The sequence below is a fragment of the Berghia stephanieae genome, chromosome 7 (assembly GCF_034508935.2).
Source record: "Berghia stephanieae isolate SIO BIC M18660-M18661 chromosome 7, UCSD_Bste_1.3, whole genome shotgun sequence".
Taxonomy (NCBI): domain Eukaryota; kingdom Metazoa; phylum Mollusca; class Gastropoda; order Nudibranchia; family Aeolidiidae; genus Berghia; species Berghia stephanieae.
Genome location: NC_088366.1, coordinates 26,350,706 through 26,369,518, shown reverse-complemented (window position 1 = coordinate 26,369,518; position 18,813 = coordinate 26,350,706). Strand labels below are relative to the sequence as shown.

The window sequence follows — 18,813 nt, the reverse complement described above, 5'->3', positions numbered from 1 at the left end:
TCATGGTCTGATTCATACAAGTCGGGCGTCATCTTAATCTACAATGATTGGTATTTTGTTGTGTTTTGAAGATGTTATAGTCATTTTTGTTTATTACTTTTTTACAGTTGTTTACATTCCAAGATTTGTATACAGAGAGGACAGGACGATATTTTAGTAACGTATTTATGTTTTCAATGTTTTTGGGGGGTTTTTTGTTGTCTGAAGAATGGTTTTGAAACCGAAACGTTCCGTGTTTGATATTTTGTTCTTTGATGTTTTTTTTTAAGCTGTTATATTCATTCTTTTTGTTTATTACTTTTTACAGACTGCAGCTTCTAGCAGCTTAGCATCACTTTGACTTTGACTTGTGTTATTATTATGATCACGCATCTTTTTCTGGTCATGAAAAAACGGTGGGGAGGTTTTCCCAATACTCTCAAAATGCATGCCACACATGATCTTGTTGCAAGCGCCGTAAAACCCTTAAAACAAACAAAACAAACACCTGATCTATAAATACACAGAATACCCAAGTTAATTTAGAAACGTTTAGAGTGAAAATATTATAACGTGGGCGATTATTATTTTCTTTTTAATAAATATTGAATTCCAACTAAAGGATGGAGAGAGAAATCTCGTAGCACAGGTATTGATTGGAATTCTCTGCCAAACTTTACTCCATAAATGACAATATTGTTGATCGACCGTAAATACCTGCGGGCTGTTATTTGTGCATAAAATATTTACCCTGCGTAATAAATCAATAAATGAATTTTAAAGATTTTCCGATTCTTTTAAAAATGAGTATGTCTTTTTTTTTTATATATGCTTTCTTGATATCATACCGCTTGCAGGTTTATAAAAAGATACTACTACTGAGAATGATCAAAATGAAATGGTAGATATGAATAGTGTGTATAACCTATGAGAAGGGTAAGGGGGCACCTGTCTTTAATAAGTCATGAATAAAACTCCGGAATTTCTTGTCTTATCAACTACAATATTATGATCTTACAAAGACCAGGTGGTTTATCCTGTCACATCTGCTTTTCTCTTCTTTTTTTTTTTTTTTGGGGGGGGGGGGGTATTTGCTAATTTTTAAATCTATTTTTTTGATTTGGCTTTTATTTCCCTTCTACAAATGACCATTCAGTTACAATAAGCTCGGGTTGAGATAGAACATTAAGTCTTGATAGAAAAAACCCACCCTCTCCCCTCCCCTTTATCCGTTCTTTTATTTCTCGCATTAATATCAAACTTTAATAAAATCGAAGAATAAGTATCCAGACTCGACCTTGGGGTTAACTTGGATCGTGTGTCAATATCTCTAGCTCATGAAGTGGTATTCAAACTGAGGTCCATGGTCCCTTTTAGGACCATGAAGCCTTTTCCCTTTTTTTTCTTTTCTTTTATTTTGTTTGGGGGGGGGGAGTTTATTAATAATAATTTTTTTTAAAGGAATAATACATGTTGATTTTTTTTTAAAACGCAAAACACGTCTGGTCTGTTAAAAGTCAAACATGAACTGTCGAGTCATGTGATTCTATTCAATTGTTCCCAATTCGGAATTGGTATACGAGATAGAGTTTACTGTTATTGATAAAGTATTATAAGATGCATGATAAAAAGTAATTTCCAGTGATTTCTTTAAAGTCAAAAACCAAACAATTCACATAAAGTGACCGCTTTTGAATGGCATTTTCTGAAAATGAAAATCAGTGGACTATGCACACCATACCCATTGGTCTATCAAATTTTAAGTTAGAGACCGCAAGACGGGTCTAAATTTCATATTTTATAGCGGATTCCTTGTTGAAATTTTCAGAGAAGTTTGAGAATATAATGCATAATACAGGAACCGTTTATTACAACCCGAATAAAGTTTACGGGAGGAAGGTGATTGGGAGAAAGACGAGAAAAAGTAGGGGTGTTTATGATTTGTTTGCAATATATATTTCTCTCAACGAGATGTGTATAATTAGTGTTAACGAGAAATGATGAATGGCTCTATCCGAGATAATTAACGTTTACAAAGTGTGAGAAGCGCTGTGTTTTACCATCTAATCTTACGGGCGGGTATAATGTAGAATATCGCTTCTGTCGAACTCTGAATAAAACAAGAACAATTTTTAAACAATTTTGGCGAGAAAAATCGCACTTCAAATATCGATCGATTAAAATGGCCCTGAGAGTCGTTTTTAAAAAGTAGATCGATACTTGATTTGAAGGACGAGTTTTCTGGCCAAATTTTTTTTAAACGTGTATCTTTCCAGAGAACTGCCGGTATTCTTCTGAGAATACTGCTGATGGTGATCTTGGCTACGCAGGCTCTAGGACACTTGCAGTGAATTGCGTGGCTGTCAGCATGCCCTCTGCTTGTTGGATTCTTTTGTTATATTTTTTTAATATATCCTGTCTTGTGTCAACGTTTTAAGAGCGAGCAGATCATGTTCCGTCTTTAGTTTTGATGGAATAGTTTTTTGTAGCTGTAAAGAAGATACAAATTTTCCTGGTGCTGATTGGAGCAGACGATGGTATGTCTTCAGGACGGCATTTAGTTTTGTTGGTAGAGACGTTGGAGTTCGTCCGCGGTATTTCTTCCCGGCATTGAAGTATTCCTTCATTGCTGTCTAAGCCGGTATGTCACGGTCTCTTCGGAGAAATGAGGCCAAGAAGTTTCCATCTTTATTGTTTTATTCTATCACTGACAGGGCGTACTCTGCAATGGTCGTAGAGATCTAGGTTACTAATCTTGTCTGGCCATATCACAGACTCGACGGAGTTGTTTTCTGTGTATGGAGTCCAGACTGTCTAAATTCATTTTCGGTAATCTCCATGTACCACAGTTGTAGATCAGTATTGGTAACACAAGGGCTTCGTAGAGACGTATTCTTTTGCTTTCGTTAATTATGATGTCCTGCCTATACCAGATATTTAATAGGTCGCGAAAACAAAAACTGCCAAACACTAACAAAACACATTTTCTTCTTTCATGTTTTCATTTTGGTCATTAAAAAAAAAAAGTTAACTGTCGATATTAATAGATATTAAAACGACCCCTAACGTATCGAAACGTCTTCAACTAAAACGTCTTACTGCTACGAGGTCTCGGGTTCAAAGATTTATGACAAATTGAGGATCGTCTCAATCTATCGATATAGAAGTAATAAATATTATGTCAGTCAGCTTTTTATTGTTTTAAATCGCCAGTTAAGTGATTAGTTCTTACAAAATCGTATCAATCAGACTATACATTTTTATACGGTTAAACACAATTTTGTGTATTGATGCGATTGATATAGTGGATAGAAAGGTGAGTATTTTACTTAAACGTGTACCATCGATATTATGAAAAAAAAAATTCCCTGGCCAAAATGCAGAAAATGTGTTTTGTCAGTGTGCAGCAAAAAAAATGTAAATTATGTGTTTGTCGGTTGACAATATTCGTTTTCGGGGTTGTTGATGATACTTCTGTTTATTGTTGTTAAAATAAGGACTTGACAGCCGAGTGTTTAAAATATAATTGATCGATTCTGAAGCGATCATTTCTCCAGATGTCAGCCATAAGATTATGTGTGCTTTTCCACTTTTCGTTTGGTTTGTGTAAAGTCTTGTTTATTGTTGCTAGTATTTTTTTAAAAAGTATTTGTTGTTGCTGTTGTTGTTGTTGTTGTTGTTGTTGCTGATGTTGCTGTCATTGTTTGCGTATTTAGTGGTTGTTGCCTTAGTTGTTTTCAAAGTTGAGTTTAAGTGATTTGTTCACCATTCTGTCTCTAAAATACTTACAACACCTGCCCGCAAGATGAAAGGTTCCAACAAACAAAAATATGTCTAACTTTTGTAACGTTTATACTCTGATACATTTAAATGAGAACTAATCACCCAATTGGAGGTCTAAAAACATTTTTAAACAAGTGAGTACGTCAACTTCATTCTTTCTATAGATAGTGTGCGCTTGGCTAAGAAGCTCACAACATTGTCATCCGGAAGTATAACGGACCAACATACAAAACTCTGTGTTACCTTAAACGTTTATAGTCAGGTTAATACAGTTTAGTGAGAATTACTCATAAACGCGGATGGGAAAAAAAAAACAATAACAAAGACCTGAGTGACGTCAACTTAATTCTGTCTATAGATATGATTCAATAAGAAACATATTCATTACTTCCACATTATCCGGAGGACTGGTTACATACTTCCAAAGGAATTTGAACAGGAAGAGAGGAAGGTGTGACGTCAAAACCTCTGCTTCCCTTTCTATCCGTCAAAACAAACGTAACCAATGCACAGAACTATGGGTAGCCTTTAAAATGCATAGAATTTATTGAGAAAAAACTTGTCACGTAAATATCAATGAGGAGAGTGACGTCATCGTCAATCATTCTACACCAACTAATCTATTCTACCTGTATTGATCTTTAATTTTTTTCTTTGCTTGTTTTTTTATGTTGTTGTTTTTGTTCGTTGTTGAATAACTCCTCTCGAAAAATTTGTCGTGACGAGAAAATCCTAAATTTTATGCGATGAGGATGTGCTAATGAGTGCTGCCCGCGTGAATCCCGATTTACACTCATTGACCTGAGGAAAATTAACCCTTCAACAGCGACATTGAATTATTATTTGTTAAAATAATTTCTCTCTTTATTTAAATGGTCGAATTTTAATTATAAGTGGGATATCCCGAGTTATTAGAAGCTTTTGTCAACGCTACTTGTTGGACGCTGGTTTTCATTACTAATGCTACGCGGTGAGTAAAATAATCACATGTTCCACCCGCCAGATCACTCATACCAGAACACAAATTATGTGTAACCTTTAATGTCTATAATCTGTTAGAGGTGCTGGCGAGCGAAATACAATAGCAAAGAACCGAGTGACGTCATCTTCATTGATTCTATATCTATGTTTTCTATTTCAAGTTCATTCCTTTTTTTTAACAGTTGTAAGGTTTAATATGAGACACAAAACATTGCCCACGAAACTTGTCATTTACTTTATATCAATAACGCTAGAAAGTGAACAAATGCGTTATGTAAAAATAAATAAGGGGCAATCTTCTTGTCTTCCCGTACAGATTAAGGGAATCCGTTTGTCGCTGATTTTGCCACTGAGTTGTGTCAAACCGGAGCCTTCATAAACTCAAAGCCTGACCCTGAGCAAAATAATACGTCAAAATACATGTCCATGATCATAAAAGAAAAAACATGAGTCGGATTCAACGTGTCATCCAATGGGATCATCAGTTTTTTTCAGCACTACTATACTAACGACAGACAACTCACTAGGCGGTGCACAGTAGTCATCGTTAACTTATAGACTGACACCAGAACCCACTAGGACTTATCTTTTGACGTCATTATTTTAGGATTGGGCAGCGCCTAGTGAGTTGTCGCTAGTAGTGGTCAAGGAAACAAGTGATTCTATTGGTTGATCTATTGAATATAACTCACGGGTTGTTTTCTTTTGTGGCCAAAGACATGTCTTTTGACGTCATTTTATGGTTTGTGTCAGTCTATTAGTTTACGATGGCTACGGGTGTACACGGCCTATAAATGACGTCAAAATACAATTCCTAGTATCAGGCTGCATGAAACTTAACCAGAGACAGCAACTTTAAATTTGGCTCACAGGAGTTTCAGACATCACTCGTAGGAATTTCAATGCCGAAAGAGGAATTTCCGCACACAAGAAAAAGGAGTTGGAATGGTATTTGGCATTGTGTTTACAAACGAAGGATACAAGGATACCAAGACGAAAAAAACATTTCTCAAGGCTTCGAATGTTTCTCCGGGTGAATGAAAATGATAAATCACACCAACTGAGGGGCACAAACCACAACGTTTGGATATAAGTCCCGTGTGGTTCCGTCTTTATAATATAATAGGCTTCAACAGTCGTGACGTCACTTCCTCGTTATGACGCATAGTAACTTAGTACCTGGTTTTAAACTATCGGAACAATGGCGGACGCCCTTATGAAATACTTCTCCAACGAGCATAAAAATGCATCCAGAGGAGAAGAACATTATAAATCTGATCATGTTTTGGCTTTTATACATTCATATCACAACATGGCACGTGAAAAAGTTCTAGTTATCATGAAGAATAAAAAGTACCGATTTTCTTTGTTTAGAACCAAGCTGCTCGTTGCTGGACGGACGTGACATCAGACTATTGAATCCTATTATTGATTTGTCACCAATCAAGGGAAAGCCGTCCAAATCAGATTATAAATACTTTTCATGTTGGGTTCAATCTGCTTTCTACGAACCGCTAGTCGCAACAGTACTGTCTTGACGGAAGCGTTACGATATAAATAACAAGTTAAAACAAAGTCGAACCACGTCTGGAAAGAGTTAAGGATAGCAAAAGGTTACGTGAGATATGTAGATTGGTTTTCAAAGCTAATCTGGCAGGCATTGCTAAAGGTTTGGCAATTAGATTTGTTTTATTTCGTTTTGGGTTTTTTTTCCCCACAAAACAATCAAAACAAATCTGTCTAAATGAAACAGTCATGATATTTACGTAAGAAGAGAGAGAGAGGGGGGGGGGCGGGAAGAGGGAGAGAGAGGGGTGAGGGAGAGAGATGGAGGGAGAGGGAGTGATTGAGGCGAGGGGAAGGGAAAAGAAAGGGTGGGAGCACGAAGAAAATTGAGGGTTATGTAAAGGATGAAAAGGAGGAGCGGATGAGGGATGAACAGGATGAGAGAAGAACAAAAAATACACAGATAGATAGATAGATAGATAGATAGATAGATAGATAGATAGATAGATAGATAGATAGATAGATAGATAGATAGATAGATAGATAGATAGATAGATAGATAGATAGATGGATGGATGGATGGATGGATGGATAGATAGATAGATAGATAGATAGATAGATAGATAGATAGATAGATAGATAGAATGGGTGGATGGATGGATGGATGGATGGATGGATGGATGGATGGAAGGATGGATTGATGCAAGCATGGATCGATGGAAGCACGGATGGATGGGTGGATGGATAGGTGGCTGAGTAGCGGGTGGTCAGGTAGGTAAGTAGATCGGTGGGTAGTTGGATAAGTAGATAGGTAGGGATGAAGTAAGTTAATAGTAAAAGTAAGTCCAAAGTAAAAAAAAAATAAACAAAATCCAGACAGAGAAACGTGTCGAAACTGAGGAAACAGAATATGACAATAAATCTCTCCCAAATGAGTCGGTAGCCCTATGACCTGTGCCATTTAAATCGCGACATTTCCAATTTCTCCCTACCAAATGTGATCAGTCTAGCGATACGGTGTAACGACTTCTCCCATGTCTGGTGAATAAATTACGTGATATAAAAATGTCTGCAGAGAAACGGATCATAAAAGCACATGACGCGAGGAAATGTGTTAATGGCGAATTTATAGGAGCGATGTATAAAATAAAATATATTTAGATAATTTCCCACATCAAACTGGTGATAAATTCATGGCCTTTTCAGGCGCATAAAGTATATTAACAAATTAGTAAGCTTTTAATACAGAGCGATATTCACTCAATGAGATCAAAGTCAAAGCTCTTTAAAAAGGAGTTCCTTATCAACTAAACATTTGAAATGTGTGGCGAGCAGGGCACGGTGTGCTAGCCTTGGTGGGGAGATATTACGTCAATAAAGTGCATGATGATGACGACGACGACGACGACGACAATGATGCTGATGATGATGATGAAGATGATGATGATGATGAGGAGGAGGAGGAGGGGGAGGGGGTGAGGAGGAGGAGGAGGAGGAGGATGATGGCCTCCCTCCACTGCAGTGACACCAATTAGGAAACTATCGTTGGGATACCATCATCACCACCATCATCATCATCAGCAGCAGCAGCAACATCAGCAGCATCAGCAGCAGCAGTATCCTCGCCATCATCATCCTCATCATCATCATCATCATCATCATCATCATCATCATCATCGTTATCAAAAAATCACTACGATCAATATTCTCGCTTTTAGAAATTACTTCGCATCAATACAACCAATCAATTGAGCTCAAGTTCGTTAACTTAAAATTAAGATTTAACTTTCAGAACGGAGTTCACGGTTGACAAAAACAATATCATTCATTTACCATAATAATATTCATATTCTTCATTCATATGTCTTCCACAGCTCTTGTCATCAAATCGCCATCCATGATGGAGGGTGAGACCGGAAGTGAGACAGGGGAGTCGGCAGCCTACTTGGAGGCCGACATGAACAATTCAGACATTTATGATTACGAGCCGTGCGGATATTTCGCTATGGAGTAAGTCTGTAGTATGCCTGCTATTGGTTAATTTGTTGTCCGGTTAAGAAATAATGATGATGATAATATCAATACTATTAATGATGACGATAATAATAATAATAATAATAATAATAATAATAATAATAATAATAATAATAATAATAATAATAATATAATAATAATAATAAAATAATAATAATAATAATAATGACGAAGACGACGACGATGACGATGATGATGATGATTAAAAGAAGAAGAAAGAAAGAAAGATAGAAAGAAAGAAAGAAAGAAAGAAAAAAAGAAAGAAAGAAAGAAAGAAAGAAGAAATAGAAGAAGAAGAAGAGGAAGAAGAAGAAGAAGAAGAAGAAGAAGAAGAAGAAGAAGAAGAAGAAGAAGAAGAAGAAGAAGAAGAAGAAGAAGAAGAAGAAGAAGAAGAAGGAAGAAGGAGGAGGAGGAGGAGGAGGAGGAGGAGGAGGAGGAGGAGGAGGAGGAGGAGGAGGAGGAGGAGGGAGAGGAGGAGAAAAAGAAGTAGAAGTAGAAGAGAAAGAAGAAGAAAAAAAAGAACAGGGGGTAAAAAAGAAGAAGAAAAATACGTTAAAAAAGCGAAATGTGAGTTGCATTCAATAGTACAAGCAATGGGACATCAATTTGTTTCCTTGGGCACTGAAAACGACAATTCATTTCGCGGTGCAATAACCAATAAATGGCGTCAAAATACAAGTCTTAGTATCGGGTGAAAGGCAAAGTTAACGATGGCTGCTGCTTCTTATGGTTCACACTATTATGTTATGACGATCGACCCAATCAGCAAAGTCCGGTCCGCATTCGTGCACCGTCGCGAACCCGCCCGGTAGCATCGTCACAACACACCTTTCGACTAAATGCTCTGCCGTTTCGGGTTCTTGCCCACAGCGTGGACATAAAGGACAGGAAGTTAGACCCCACTGATGTAACGCACCGGCCGTTAGGCAGCTCCTCGACCGAAGCCGATTCGCAGCTACCCAGTGTCTCCTCTTACTGGTATCAAAGCCTGGCAACTTCTCACCAAGCTTAGAGGAGTGTAGGTCCCCGCCCCCACGAGGGATTGAATTCGTCCAAACCGACTTCCATCTCGTATGTGCAGCTCTGTCCGTAGTCAGGGATTCTGCGTACAAGGGTTGCCGGGACTTATTTCGGCTCGAAACGGGGGCACCGTTCATTATGCGCATGAGAGGGGTATCCCCATTCCCTCTCTCTTTGATCTTACTCAGCCAGTTTCCCGTAATGGTCTCCCTCCGGACATCGGGGGGCTGGATCGCTGCCATCACCGGGCCCCATTCTCTAGGGGTTGTTGCTAGCGTTCCCGACACTATGTGCATCGACTTGCGAAGTTTTACATCCACCTGCTCAACGTTTCTGCTTCTACCCCACACTGGAGCGCAATACTCCGCGGTGGAATAGCATAGTGCCAGGGCGGATGTTCTCAGGAGCGCTTGGCTAGCGCCCCAAGTCGATCCCGCCAGCTTCCTCAGAAGACTATTCCGCTTCTCTATCTTCCGGGCAACCCCTTCGAGATGAACCCGATAGGTAAGGCTGCGATCCAGCGTCACCCCTAGGTATTTTGGACGCGGCTCATATGGGAGTGGCTGGTCCCCGACTAGGACATTCAGTTTACGGGTGTGCCAACCACTGCATAAGTGAAATGCAGTGGCCACGGTTTTTGAAGTGTTCATCTTCAGGTACCACTTGTCAAAGTAGGATTTGAGTCTGGTGACGTCCTCGCTGAGTACGCTCTCGAGACGGGTCCACACTTTACTCTGAGTAACGAGTGCCCAGTCGTCTGCGTATCCCAGCCTCAGGGAGGAAGTGTTCGGCATATCGCTAATGTAAACGTTAAACAACATTGGCGCAAGTACCGACCCCTGAGGGACCCCATTCTTCAATTTCCTAACTTTGCTCGTGGCGTCTCCCAGCGCGACGTGGAATTGCCTTTCCCCTAAGATCGAAGAGAACAACTTCAAGGTCTTTTTGCACCTTATGATTTTTGCAAGTTTGAGCATTAGCCCATCGCACCAGACCGTATCGTACGCCGCTGATAGGTCTATAAACACAGCACCTGTTTGCTGTTTTCTCTCGAACCCGTGCTCAATATGCTCTGTAAGGGCAATGACCTGCTCCGTGGTGCACCTCCCTTCCCTGAAGCCTGCCTGCTCAGGTGGCAGGGCAGCGTCTAGGACCGGCCCCCATCGGTTTAATAGAACACGCTCCAACAGTTTGTAAAGACAGCTCAGCAGCGATATGGGTCTGTAACTGTCTGCCTCCTTCGCCGGCTTCCCTGGCTTCAGGATGGCAACTATCTTCGCATGCTTCCACACTTGTGGAAGCTTTCCGTTTGCAAGGATGTCAGACATTGCCTCTGCTAGCCAGGCCCGTGCCCTGGGGCCCAGATGCGTCACCATATCGGGATATACACCATCTATCCCAGCTGCTTTGCCGTTCTTCACTTCGCTAATGGCTGCACCCACTTCTCGGGGACTGAACGGGGCCGTCCAGTCCGACTCCTCCGCAGGTAGCGAGTCCAAAATCGTACGGTACGCCTTGCGGACACCGCGCTCAAAAGCCTGATTAGGGACCCGCTTGCTACGGTTCTTAATATTCTTGGCAATTGTGTCTGCCTCGCATTCCGGTGCAGCCTTCGCGAAATTCCGATCTGGGTCCAATTTCTTTATCAAACGCCAAGCGTGGCGGCTGGAGTGTGTAAAGTCGAGACTTTCCACGGTCTCCTGCCACCGTTGCTTCCTTCCCTCTGCCAGAGACTGGAGTAGTCTATCGGCTGTGTCCTGGGACTGGGTCTGCTGGTACTCTCGGTACAGCTCTTCCGACTCTGCTGTCCAGCAAGGGGTGTAGAATTTCCGTTTGCCCCGTGGAATAGAGCGTTGAGCGCTCTTAACCAGTAGCCTACTAAATCTGGTTATATTCTTGGACTTGGGAGGAATGGCAGGGCAGACCTGCTCGATATAGGAACTGAATTCCTCCCAGTCAGCCTTCCTGAAATTCCATCTGCAAAGTGGGGAGAGACTGCACCCTCGGTATTGTCACCCCAGCTGTGACAAGAACCGGCCTGTGCTGGCTATGCGGAAAGTCCCGAGGACTGTCCGCTTCACCTGCAACGGTTCACCGTTCGCGCCTTTCGTTACGAGGGTGAGGTCTGGAGTATACTCCTTCTTATGGCGGGTACCCCGGAAGGTACCCTTGGCTGTAGGATCGTACACTAGGTGTAGATCATTACAGTCCATCCATGAGCGGAGTTGTCTTCCTGCCTCGTTGCAGTCTCGGTAGCCCCATTCGTGATGGTGGCTATTAAAGTCTCCCAGACAGATGGAAGGATGGCTGACCACCGGTACCGGTGGTGTAGTCCAAGTCGCTCTAGGTGGTTTGTAGATATTATGCAAACACAGTCCACCTACTTCCGCGGAAATTCGGTTCACCCCATTGCTGTCCGTTACGCTCTCAATGACCCTTACCTTCGATGGATCTTTAGCGTAAACGCTAACCCCTCCTTTGAGCCTCGAAGTGTCCTCGCGTTGGACCACCGTATAGCCTGGGATCTGGAATCGGGAAGATTGCGCGCCTGAATAAAGGTGGGTCTCCTGTAAAAGGAGGATATCAACGCAATGAACGGCCAGTAGCTTTGATAAAAGCTCATTTTTTTGCCATACTCTGGCTCTCGACGTTCAGGGGCAATATACGCGTCAGTTCGCCATCCCCGCCGTCGCATTTTCCAATCGGCAGGCCGCGGATCGATTGATGCATGGGACGTTTGCTTTTTTCTCGGACGTGCCGACGACCCGGGCGACACGAACGCGGTATTATTTGGCTAGGCGGCAGACCGCTTCGCCATTGACGGGACTGTTTGGGACTCGACATAAGGACAATAGTGTGGCGCCCGGGATAGGGCTGCTATTCGGGCACCGGGTTTGGATCAAATTTAGTCACACACCGGGGCGAGCAGCTCATGTGGCTCGTTGGCTCGATACCCGGGATGGTCTCGTGACGGTCGACCGGGATTTACACCTTTGCCCTCCCGTGTGCCTCAAGCCCCCTCACCAACTGCAAGGTAAAGATCCACGAGGGGGAACGAAGGCTATACGACCGTAGCGTATGATCCACGTAGTTAGAAGGAAGTTGACGTCACCCAGGTCTTTGTTATTGTTTTAGCCAGCCATTATTATAGGCAGTTCACACTAAACTATATTAATCAGACTAAACGTTCAAGGTTACGCACAGTTTTGTGTGTCGGTACGTTATTTCCGGCTGGCGAATATTGTGAGCATTTTGGCAAAGCGCAAAGCATCATGTCAAAAGCCTGGCACTAGGACTTATCTTTTGACGTCATTTATATGTTAGCGCATCTACTTGTGAGTTGTAGAGCTCAATACAATATACAAAACAATATAGATATTCAGGGACGGCTGGTAATAATGGGCAGGGTGGGCAAATACCAGCCTGTTTTTTTCAAGTTATAAGCTGTATTACCAGGTCCGAAATAATCTAATCTAAATTAGATAATTTCAAAAGTTACTACTTAAACTTGATACTTCGTACTGAAATCAATTTGTGTGTATTTTTCATAGATTGCGAATGACCATGCACCCCGTAATGCATAAACCAGGATACGCTCCTGTTCTTTTTATCAACCCCCCCCCCCCCACCTCCCCTCCCCAACCACTCCACTCCGCCCACATCGTCATCTCATCGTCACGTCGCCTGACGGTGAACTAACTCCGATTTTTGCTGTCTGGCCTCTCTTGTACTAGGTCGGGCTAATTCAAATGAGCCCACCTTAATAACCAGTGAACAGTGAACACTGAATAGAGCTTTTGGCAAACGAACTTTTTCTTATTTATTGCCTTACTTGTGCTGGTACCATTGATGTAATGACTTTGGGAAGGTTCCAGTATTGAATTAAATTTATTAACTTACTAATATTATATCAATTTAGTATTAATTTATGTTGTTTTTATATATTTGTTTATCCATTTAAATTATTTCTTTTTTTTTTTCTCGTTTTCTTTAAGTACTTCTCAAAACTCATTTATTTAAATTGTTTTCTTATTTGTTTTTTGTTGTTTTTTTGTTTTTGTTTTTTAACAAATTAATTTGTTAGTTCTTTTTTTTTATTATTCTTAAAGTAATTACCGCTGTATTTTTATTTCCAGACTAAATAATTTTGCAAAACAATGTAATTTTCTATTTTATTTCCTCTAATAAAACAAAACATTTTATTCAAAAGTCACGACTAAATAAATATTAATACAACCACCATTTTGGTTTTCTCAACAATTGAATTAGTATACGAGAAATACTCTTCTGAGTAAGGAGAGAGTTGAATTCTAAGTTATAGAGGAAATAAAGACGTTTAAAGGAAGGGTGGGCAGATTCCGTACTTGCCCGTCCTGAAGCTAATACATACATAAGATAGTTCGCGACGAAGAGGCGGGAAGCTAGGGGTTGGTTGGGGAAGGAGCATAGCACTCTTGTATAGATAGCATTGGAAGGAGTAAAGATAACACGGTCGTTATTGTGATAGTATAACGAATGCATGAGGAGAGATTGATAACATTCTTTTGTCTTAATTGTATTGTGTGAATTATTGGCGAAAGCCTAAGATTAAATAAACTTTGTAATATCGTATGGTGGTAACCATCATTGTCGACGACATCGTGGTTGTCATCATCATCATCATCATCATCATCATCATCATCATCATCATCATCATCATCATCATTAACAACAACAACAACAACAACAACAACAATATTAACAACAAGTACAACAATCGTCTCCACAACTATCATTCTAACCAACAGCACCACCAAAACCACTATCATAATTACATCCTCCCTCACCGCCTCGTCTTCCTCCTCCTCCTCCACCACCACCACCACCGCTACCACTATTCCAACCACTACCACCACCGGCACAATCATTCTAACCACCAAGACAGCAGTAAAAATGATGCAATTTCAGCTCTGAATGAAACTCGAGTCATATCGCTGTTGTTGCTTCTCGATGAAAACTTTAAGGTTACTACATACTACTGAAAACCAGTAATGTAACAGAAATATTAATCTCGCCGTTGAGGGATTAAAGCATCTCTTTAATTTTTCGAGTGAACGAAATGGACTTCTATTGTCAAGGTGTTGTCGCATTATGTCTCGTCGCTTTAGTTTTTAGTTGTATTCTCTTTCGTGATTATTTTTTGATTACGTTTGGAATAATTAAAATCTACTGGTATTGTCATTTCATTGTGAATGTGATTATTTGTGGTTGAAATATTTTTTTAAAGATGAAAAAAAAAATTATAATTAAAAAAAAAAAATAAATAATATATATATATATATATATATATATATATATATATATATATATATATATATATATATATATATGACCGGATCATCTTTGCCCAACCACTGTAAATAGGCTAGAACCGCCACTGTAGATATTATGATCCTAATGGTTGAACTGTTAAATACAACCCACAATTTGCTTTCTTTTGGTAGTCTGGCTTTGATTTCTTACGTAATTTTCTAGTCTGTCCGTTTTCGAAAGCTACCTTGCGACCCCGACCCGGCTGGTCGGTCAGGCATTTACTGAATGTAGCTATGAGAGTTATATAAAATAGGTAATAGGTCACTTTTAATGTTTGAATCTACTTCCCATAATCAGAGCTCACATTCAACACCGCGTCTGCCTAATGCAGCCAACAATTTAACAGTGAACACCGATTCATTATGATGAGTCATTAATTTTATCGATTCACAAGTCACGAATAATTAACTGACTCTCTGGATAATTTGACCCAATTATTTTTAATTTCGCGATTAGTGGAGATTCCGGTTAATTGTTTGTGGTGCGTCCTAGTATGTTTCGTTAACATCCGGACGGTTAAGATTCACTCCAAAATAGAGCTCAACGTGTTGAATTACCTACCAGCATGTGATGAAGCCACTTATTCTGGGTGTGATGGGGATGGAGGAGCGGGGGGGGGGGCAAAGTAATTTGTCCACGACCCCCACCCCTCCCCCGACTACCCCTCAGTGACAGAAATGAGAAAACTATCTCCACCCCTTCTCCCTCCCCCAGCAGTGACAAACCAATAAGAAAACTATCTTCCGGATAACATCATATCCCACACGGAAATAGTTCTGGCTATAAATAGCTCTCATGTGACACAGATCTACCGGAAGCTACCATTCCAATGTCATTTGCTGATCACTGAGATCAATAAGTCGCTAATGGTATCCTATTTTCATGGAGATACCCTCTACTTTCAGATTCAACTCTGTTACTATGCGTGCAATCTTCAATCTTGAAGTTCATTTTAAATAATAATTGCAAAGATAATAATATCGATTATTTCAAATGACCGTCTCTAATTTGTTTAAGCATACTTTTAATCTTTGGATACCCCCTTGATATAAAATGGCACCAAACACCGTGATTCTCTTTGGTCATTTGACAAACTCTTTCAACTCTTCCTGCACAACTAAACTTTACATTGAGCTCTGTACTCAACCGTTTTAACTATGTACATATTATGTCTTCATCGCTCTTATAATGTGACCACCGTCTCACAGCGGTTTTTAATCCAAATGAACTGGGTGTTGGAAATGAAACTCAAAGCCAAAAATCGACGTGCACTCATTTGCAGGTCTGGTAATTCAATTCATTATGGGCCCGTTGTTGTAGTGGAAAATTCCAAAAATGACGCAAAATACAACAACTAGGCCAATAATTGGGTTCGGATGTCAGACCTCCCTCTATATACACGCCGCAAATATACGAAAACTCAGGGTAAATACTTCATATATATTTGTTGTGTTGGAGAATAAATAAATATATTTTGTTACATTGCAACAAGAAAAAAAAAAGAACAACTGAAAGTTTGTAGTCGATTTCTTATCATTTTAGTTTTGAATTCACTGTTCAGGGTCGAATACATTCGTATAGAACACTGTTTTGGTCCATGTGTGTTAAGCACAGCTGGTTTCAGAACTAAACAATCAATGAATGAATGAAACAGTTCCGAGGTGAAAAGATCATATCCTTTTTACCAAATGGATGGCCCCATTTTGCCTCCGGATATTTTCATAAGTCTATTCCAACTCTACACACACAGGCACACACGCAAAAGAAAACAGAAAATGAAAAATAAGAAAATCCTATACAAAGAAGGGGGAAAGTAAATAGACCGTCTATATATATATATATATATATATATATATATATATATATATATATATATATAGAGAGAGAGAGAGAGAGAGAGAGAGAGAGAGAGAGAGAGAGATCGATACATAAATAAATGGATAAATAGATGGTTAGATAGATAGATAGATAGATAGATAGATAGATAGATAGATAGATAGATAGATAGATAGATAGATAGATAGATAGATAGATAGATAGATAGATAGATAGATAGACAGACAGACAGACACAGACAGTACACAGATAGATAGATAGATAGATAGATAGATAGATAGATAGATAGATAGATAGATAGAAGATAGATAGATAGTAGATAGATAGATGATGATAGATAGATAGATGGATGATAGATAGATAGATAGATAGATAGACGGATGGATGGATGGATGGATGGATGGATGGATGGATGGATGGACGGATGGATGGATGGATGGATGGATGGATGGATGGATGGATGGATGGATGGATAGACAGAATGATAAATGAATACATCACAAACATCTAGGTCCTCCGATCTAAAGTCCCATAAACTGTTTGTTTTCACAACAAGCTATGTTTCGTGAGGATAAATAAAAACATTCATCGCATCGGTATCGATAAATATCTCATTGTATTGGGACAAAAACATAGATATGGTCTTTATCTACATTTCAAAAAACTGTAAATCGCTTTTAACATGGTGTTATTTTATTTTTTTTTTTTTTTTTTTTTTTTTTTGTTATTGTTTTGTTTAATAAGAGCTACAAAAACGCGCTCTTTAAACATAGTTTAAGTTTAGATTTAATGGTTAACGAACTAACAACATGATAAGAGTTGATCGTATTACAATACAGTCGACAAAAAAAATTAGCTTCATATGCTATTTTTATTAAATACATTATGGATGTTTTAAGAAGTTCGTTAACGTTGGAGAACAACCAACTTTTGTTTTTTCTAAATGACAAATTATGATAATGAAGATAATTTATTTATAATAAAGCGCCCAAAATCCACAGAAGTGCTCAGCGGCGCTTTACACTTTCACATATCATTCAAACATTCATTTACCAAACTGATTCAACAATACAACTGGTATATTTTGAGAACACAGACGTAGAAACAGACGTTTAGCTCCACCTTAATCCTTTAAAAGCGGCGACCAATTATATTTTTACTCATGATCACAAAACGTTGTTTTCATAAAAAGAGCAGTTGCATTTGAGGCCTGATTCGCATTCGCAATTAATAACAGCCTTGTCAGGTTGGCATTTTGTATGCAATTCAAAAAAGTGAGTTTGCCAATTTCTTTTTAGAATCACCTAATTTTACTTTTATGACAGACAAAACAACACTAATTATACAAATATACCAATTCTCACTTCTGAATTTTGACCCGAAACTCTAACAAACTGTATTAAATCAAGACAGTCATGGCAGCAGGAGACGAATATGAAAATTGATTTCTATTTTTAATGAGGATTTTAGCATATATTTGGCATTTTTTAAAAGACCATTTGCATTTTTTTATACGACCTGTCTGGCATGGTTTGCAAATCTAATCTGGCGACTCCACTTTCTGTCCAATAAATGAAAACGGTGGAGTATCACGTATTGTTAGAGAAAAAAATTGTAGCTAGGATGTAAAATGTGAATCAATCTTTTGATTTATGAAAAAAGTCGCTAATTGGCGGAAATCTTTAATTTACGAGTGATTTATCCTGATATACCTGATCGTATTGCATTTCTTTTATTCGGCGTTTTTAATAATAATTAAATCTTTGTCTCCATCTTCCGGGGCCAGACTGAGCTTGTTATCTAAATAATTTGGTTGATTCAAGCTCTTCCGGAGTTGATGTTTCAGTTTTCATTAGGTTAATAATTCAATTTAGTTAAGGTGGTGATGGGAGTGGTAGTGGTAGTGGTAGTGGTGGTGGTGGTGGTGGTGATGGACATGATGATGATGACGATGATGAAGATGATGATGATGATGATGATGATGATGATGATGATGATGATGATGATGATGATGATGATGATGATGATGATGATGAGGTTGGTGGTATTGCGTGAACGAACATGTCATTTTCAGATATTTTTTTTTCTTATATACGATAGTGTGTATTTCAGTTTACCACTAATTATAATATATTTCTTAAAACAAAACAATACTAGGTGAACAAGTGACTAACGACCGAGTAAAGAGACAAAGAATGGTGATTTAAGAGTACTGAAACATTTTTAAGCGTCTAACAGGCACATTGGACTTTGATATATATAAAACTTGATTCAATAACAGCCGTACTGTCGTACTCTGAATGAATCACTGTTTCTGAAATT

The 18,813-nt window shown here is 39.2% G+C and overlaps 2 protein-coding genes across 4 annotated transcripts in view; one reads left to right on the top strand and one right to left on the bottom strand.

The window, feature by feature from the left end:
• Nucleotides 1-18,813, bottom strand: part of LOC144976963 (RAB11-binding protein RELCH homolog) — a 191,635-nt gene that overhangs the window by 118,356 nt on the left and 54,466 nt on the right. The window lies entirely within an intron of this gene.
• The window catches only part of LOC144976965 (uncharacterized), a 94,215-nt gene that overhangs the window by 69,457 nt on the left and 5,945 nt on the right, over nucleotides 1-18,813 (top strand). The window contains exon 3 of the mRNA XM_078921617.1: nucleotides 8,124-8,259. Coding sequence (XP_078777743.1) covers nucleotides 8,147-8,259 — 113 coding nt within the window. The 5' untranslated portion in view covers nucleotides 8,124-8,146. The remainder of the gene's footprint in view (nucleotides 1-8,123; nucleotides 8,260-18,813) is intronic.